This window comes from Ctenocephalides felis, unplaced genomic scaffold (assembly GCF_003426905.1).
Source record: "Ctenocephalides felis isolate EL2017-DRISC unplaced genomic scaffold, ASM342690v1 CF-g0.4_SCAFFOLD_01170, whole genome shotgun sequence".
NCBI lineage: Eukaryota > Metazoa > Arthropoda > Insecta > Siphonaptera > Pulicidae > Ctenocephalides > Ctenocephalides felis.
Window position 1 is genome coordinate 83,853,041 of NW_020537324.1, and position 6,834 is coordinate 83,859,874.

Below are 6,834 nucleotides of genomic sequence, written 5' to 3' on the forward strand. Positions count from 1 at the left end.
AATTCAAATTTTCAAAAACCTTCTCGTACCCATATTCTTAGATAGCTAAACTTTGAAAATGTGAAATGAAAAAACGATTTTTTTTTTATTTCTACACTAGAATACCCCCTCAAAGTAATATAAGTACATGTGATTTATAAGAAATTGATATTTTAGTAAGTTATTTCAGACCAAGAAATATGTCGACATACAAAATTGCATCAAAATCATCGAGTTAGTTCCAAATATAGGCGTTTGGAGACTCTGATTTGTCTCATCATTAATGCAAATATGAACAAGATGTAAAATGAGAAAATGAAAAAAAATAATGTTAAATATTTTTTTACAAATTTTGTCTTATTAGATTCAGTATGGCTTGAAACCCCGAAATATAAAATTAGCAAATCGGATTTTCTGGCGTAACAAACTTTTCCTTCGGGAAGTTAAGAATGCTTTCTTCATACAATGTCCAAGAACCTTCTGAAGAATTTACATAGTACTTCTAATACTATGCATCACTTGTGTGATAGTGCAAATGTGTGCAAATTTTTCAATGTTGAACGATAATTCGTTAAAATCTTTTTAATTTTTCATATGCTTATTTATTAATAAAATATTTGTTTGCAGTTAAAATAATTTTATAATTACTTGACGCGAAAGAATTTCAATCCGCGCATTTATAATTTTTCAACAAATTCGTCAGACGTGCAAAAATTGTTTAAAATTTTTTAATGAAAATGTTGGCGTTTCATACATTTCTGTCATTTTTAAAATTTACTGAAGCGCGATTAAAATTAAATAATAACACAATGGAATTCTTTAGAAAGTTGAAATAAATATTGATGGTAGAGTTGTTGAAAACGATATATATATATATATTTGTTAAAATTCTATGTAATTAGTCGTTAATTTTAACATTTATTAATCGTTTATTAACGGCACTTTATTTTTCCAAGGTCGTGTAAATGTTATTATCTCTAAGGGCATCATTAATTGTATATATATATATATAAATTATATATGAGGTTTATTATTTGTATATATATAGATGTAAAATATAAATTGCGTATATATTTTAACGCTTCGCCTAAGTACATTTAAAAGTAATTGCGAAAAGTAACTGTAATTTTAACATTAAGTACAGCAAAAACAGTTACTTACTTGCCTTCCTACGGATAGATAGAGATTTCATCAAAACAAAATACATACATTTCATATAAGCATAAACAGACATACGCACACATATGAGTATATGATAGAGTAAAACTTGTATAAACTAGTTGGAACGACTGTCATACGTTTCGACACTGGATGTGTGCCATCATTCAGCAAAACTTTATACTAGACGTTGAATAAAAACAGTAACAGTTATATATTTATCTATGTATTCAACTAGTTATTTTTCTAGTTAGTTATCTTATTATCTATTTATCTATTTATATATATATATATATATATATATCTATGTAATTTTCTTAAATAAATAATTTAATTTTTATTACAATTTATCTGTGTGTACTTTCTATCGGTTTATATTTTTTGTATTTAATTCTGTTTTTCTGCTGCTGGAAATTTCATTTAAATGGTCTTAAAATTTTAAATTATAATACACCGATAATGAGACAAACCTAGACTCGAAACGTTTGTAAAATTAATATTATTTAGACATAAAGAAACATAATGAATTTGAATGGCGCGCCAATGTTAAATGTGAAAGCGATATGAGAAGTGTCTCATCTTTCTGTAACTATACTCTATGCTCCAAATGTCAAATAATAAATTTAATTTAAGTTGAAATCATGGTATTGAAAAGGATTGTTGATTAAACTAGGTTATTATTTAGCCCGCGCCAATTTTGGAATTATTTTAATTATTTCGTAAGTGAGTATAAGCAGTTAAAATATTTAAAAATGTCAGAAGAAACAATTATGTCAATGAATGATCCGGCAATCAAAATTGAACCGCCAGAATATTTAGAAGAAGACATTAAACACGAAATTCAGGATGATATTGATGTTTCTAATGATATTGTTAAATCTGAATCGTGTTCTGAGGATGATGAAACCTGTTTAGAAAGATTCATGAACTCTGAAGTGACAATCGAAGAAGAAGTGAAACAGGAGTTAGTCGAGCCAGCAGTTTATGAATGTGACATTTGTGATCAATCATTTGCAGAATCTGATCAATTAAAAGAGCATATGGTCGATCACAAGCCTAGTAATAGCAAAGAACGCCCTTTAAAATGCGAAATCTGTCATAAGACTATCAAAACAAAACGTTATATGAAAACTCACATGCTTTTGCATAGCGGAGAACGCCCCCATAAATGCAGTATATGCAATAAGACATTCGCACAATCAAGTTATCTGAAAACACACATGCAAATTCACAAAGGAATACGCCCTCATCAATGCAATGTTTGTAACAAGACATTCACGGAGTTAAGAAGTCTCAAACGTCACATGCTTATTCACAAAGGAATACGCCCTCATCGATGCAATGATTGTAATAAAACATTCACACAATTCCAACATCTGCAAAGACACATGCTGATTCACAAAGAAATATGCCCACATCGATGCAATGATTGTAATAAGACATTCACACGATTCGATCATCTGAAAAGACACATGCTGATTCACAAAGAAATACGCCCTCATCGATGCAATGTTTGTAATAAGACATTCACGGAGTCAGGTGGTCTCAAACGTCACATGCAAATTCACAAAGGAATACGCCCTCATCCATGCAATGTTTGTAATAAGACATTTGCACAATCCGGAAGTCTCAAACGTCACATGCAAATTCACGAAGGAATACGCCCTCATCGATGCAATGTTTGTAAAAAGACATTCACGGAGTCAGGTGGTCTCAAACGTCACATGCAAATTCACAAAGGAATACGCCCTCATCAATGCAATGTTTGTAATAAGACATTTGAACAATCCGGAAGTTTCAAACGTCACATGCAAATTCACAAAGGAATACGCCCTCATCAATGCAATGTTTGTGATAAAACATTCACACAATCAAGTAGTTTGAAAACACACATGCTGATTCACAAAGGAAAACATGGCAATTTATAGTCGAAAATGTAATAATAATCAATGAAATGTAAACATTTCTTAAATTGAATTTAAATATTAGGAAAAAGGTTATAAAATATTATTTTCAAATATGTAAAAGAATGTATAAATAGTATAAAATAAACAGTAAACATCACATTACATTAATTTATTGTTAAACCAGGCAATTGTTGCTTATTACATCACTTTTGTTAGCGAAATATATTGTGTGAATGTTTGAATCTATGTTTGAATATGGCGCGGATCATGACAGTCCGTGCGGTTGGTTGGTAAGACTTGAGTTGTGTGTGTAGTTGGCTATATTGACAGTACGAACAGAGTGAATGTAGGCGAGTCGGAAACAGAGTTGGAGATATTATAATAAAAAGTTAAAGAATACTGCACCGCGTTGTTTAATTTATAGAGTCCTGACAATAATTAATTATAGAGAATATAGACAATACTTTATTCATTCTTTTTTAGCTTCCCGTAGGGTGAAATGATCATGTTTTGAAGGTTTCTAAACATTTTGGCAACCTCAGAAAAAATGGATGTGTGTGTGTGTGTATGTATGTATGGATACAATTTTTCGGGCGCACGGGTCAACCGATTTGAATGATTCAAAAAAACATTCGATTCCTATTGATAGGGTGATGTGCTGATTAGTATATGGCAAAGGCAGGCCCAGCCATTTCGAAGATACGGAGCTAAATGTGCAAAAAATGGCAGTTTTTGAAAGAACTAAGCGTCCGATTTGAATTATTCGAAAAACTCTCTGCTTGTTTCAACAAAATAATTGCTTTTGGAAAAAAAATGTTTTTTTTTCAAAAAAAATTTTTTTTTCAAGGAATTTTTTTTTTGTATATCGAAAATAATTCAGATATTAATACTTTTTCTGAACGATTATTCGGATTTTGATGAATCTTTCTGGTGTTAGTTAAGGGAATTTTTTAGGATGTATGTGATTATAAAAATATAGTAATATTGTAGAAATAAATGAGAAAAATTGCAAAATTTGACATAAAAAAAATTGAACTTGAACTGTAGACGTGGGTACAGGACCAAGTCTGTCGGGTCATCTAGTATATATATATGTATATATATATATATATATATATATATATATACTAGCAAACCAGACGAACTCCGTTTCGCCACCAGATGGTTTCGTGAGAAAGATGAAGAAATTTTTTGTTTGCTTTATATTTGAAAAGGAAAAATTTGATCAGCAAGGAATTCCGACTTATTTTTATATATATAGAAGATAATCTATTTGCAATTATTTTAAACAATTATTGATTATTTTTATTACTCGGATTTTCAATTACGGTGCGTGAAGTTCCAGCAATTTGCATTAGAACACGATGCCATGCACCACTAATTTTCTTAGCTATAAACCTTGCGGAGCCCGAGACCTTTCCAACGAATGCAAAATGATCGAAATCGGTTCGTGCGTTCTGGAGTTATTTCGTCAGGAAGGAAAACCCGACTTATTTTTATATATATAGAAGAATATATATATGTGTGTGTGTGTGTGTTTATTACTATTATTATATTATATTTTATGCAAATCTCTGTTCCGAAAAAAAGCGGAACGCTTCTCCATTGTCATTGTTTTGATTCGCCTCATTATATAAAGTTGAGAATTTAAATTAGGTAACTCCAAATTCTGGAGTACACACGACATGAATACAAAACGGAAACAAGTAGGTCTCAAGTTCCTCCTTACAATTAGTCATATAACAGAAACAAACTAGAACTAGTGGTGTATGGCATCGTGCCTTAAGGCAAATTGCTGGAACTTCCCATGCCGTAATGAAATATTCGGGAAATTTTAAACGTTTTCAAATATATTATTACAAATACTGTAACTTTCATTATTTTTGCTATCTTGTTATATCTGACCAAATCAAATGTAAATCATAAATCATAAATCAATTTATTTCCAGAACATTAACAATCATCATTTCATTTCGAAAAATTTCTCCCGTATAGTCACAGTCTAAACGCATTTGCAAATAATTCTGTACGACATTTTCACTTATACTGTGCTTAGCTTGGCGGCATTTTCACATTTTTCAATAGTTTTCAAAAAAATGGAAAAGTGCTCCAGTACATGAACAGTCTAAACGCACTTGTGTAAATATTTGTACCAGAGTAGCGCGTAGACTGTGCTTAATCTGGGTAATTTTTTGAATTTTTAATCCAAAATTACAAAAATATTTTATGGAAAATAAAAAAAGATGTAATAATTTTCCATTTATCCTCAAAAGTAATTGTTTTATCAATACAAGCAGAAAGTTTTTTAAATCATTCAAATCCGATACTCCGTTCTGTCAAAAACTCGATTTCTATTTTCTGCACTCTTTGCTCCATATCTCCGTAACGGCTGGACCTGCCTTTGCCAAAAACTAATCAGCACATCTCCTTATCAATAGAAATCGAATGTTTCTTGAACCATTTAAATGGGTTGATCCGTGCGCCCGAAAACGTGGACGAAAATTTGCGGACATACAAAACACACACACACACACACACTGAGATATGCCAAAATGTTCAGAAACCTTCAAAACGTCGAGAAATGCAAAAATTTTCATTTTCGATTTTCGGCCCATTACTATAACTACCCTAAGGGAATTTAATAACAGAAACAAACTATGAAAAGATAATTTGATCTGTTACTTTGAGTGAAATCACTACTGCTTGATATCAAGCTGTCCGAAACACGGATAGAACCTGCAGTCTTGTTTCTTCAAGGTCAAAGATCTTATCACAAAGCCATAGACAATAATAAATAAAGATAGGCATCATAAAATCTTTTTCTATTGACTTTTAATTCTCGCGCCGTCTTATAATTATATGATTATTATGACAGGTAGTAATAAATGAATAAATGAATAACGGAATAATAATTAAGTAATTCATTTACGATTTTGTTTTATTTTATTTGATTTTATTAGACAGATCCGACATGGATGGAAATGCTATTCATTCATCTTATTTTAAACAATAAGATATATAATTGCATCGGAAGTCGCCTTTCTCTTGCATAAAATAAAATAAAATATGCACATTTATACACAGACAGAAAAAGATACATATTTATACAATATATATATATATACTAGATATATATATATATATATATATATATATATATATATATATACTAGCTCACCCAGAAAACGTTGTCCTGTACCTATGTCTACAATTTAAGTTCCAAATTTTTTTATATCCTATCCTATATATTTTAATATTCTATATAATGTCCTTCCATTTACAGACTTGGCATAATCCATATACGTATTGGAAACAGTTTTTTTTATCAGTATAAAAAATTTAAAAAGAATAAATATAATATCTACGATAAGAGAACATTATCACTTTTGTTATTTCCAACGAATGTAATTGCATAGCTCACTTAGTAGCGTGTTCGATTCACACGACAGGGATCCTAGGATCGAATCCTGTCAATGATTAAGAATTCATGAAAAAAAATATATGTGTAGTTAATTTGAAATTAAATAAAATTGTATTTATTAAGTAGAAATTGATTAAAAATTAAGAAAAAATATGAACTACAAAAATTCAAATAACTGAATTGTATTAAGAGTAAAAAGAAAAAATATTAGAATTTGCTTGTATTAAAAAGAAGAAGAAAAATTAAATGAAGATTGAAGTTGAGTAGAATTAGAAATTTGCAATAATTGAAGAAAATAAGAAGAAGAAAAAATTAAGAAAAATATAGAATAGGATATATATGTATATAGGTTGAATATGATATAAAAAT

At 29.8% G+C, this 6,834-nt stretch overlaps 1 protein-coding gene across 1 annotated transcript; it reads left to right on the top strand.

Annotated features, from left to right (window-relative positions):
• Positions 1–1,828: 1,828 nt before the first annotated feature.
• On the top strand, positions 1,829–3,065 carry LOC113367829 (zinc finger protein 658B-like). The gene has a single exon (XM_026609407.1). The coding sequence runs from the start codon at positions 1,890–1,892 to the stop codon at positions 3,063–3,065; it is 1,176 nt and encodes a 391-aa protein (XP_026465192.1). The 5' UTR covers positions 1,829–1,889.
• Positions 3,066–6,834: the final 3,769 nt, after the last annotated feature.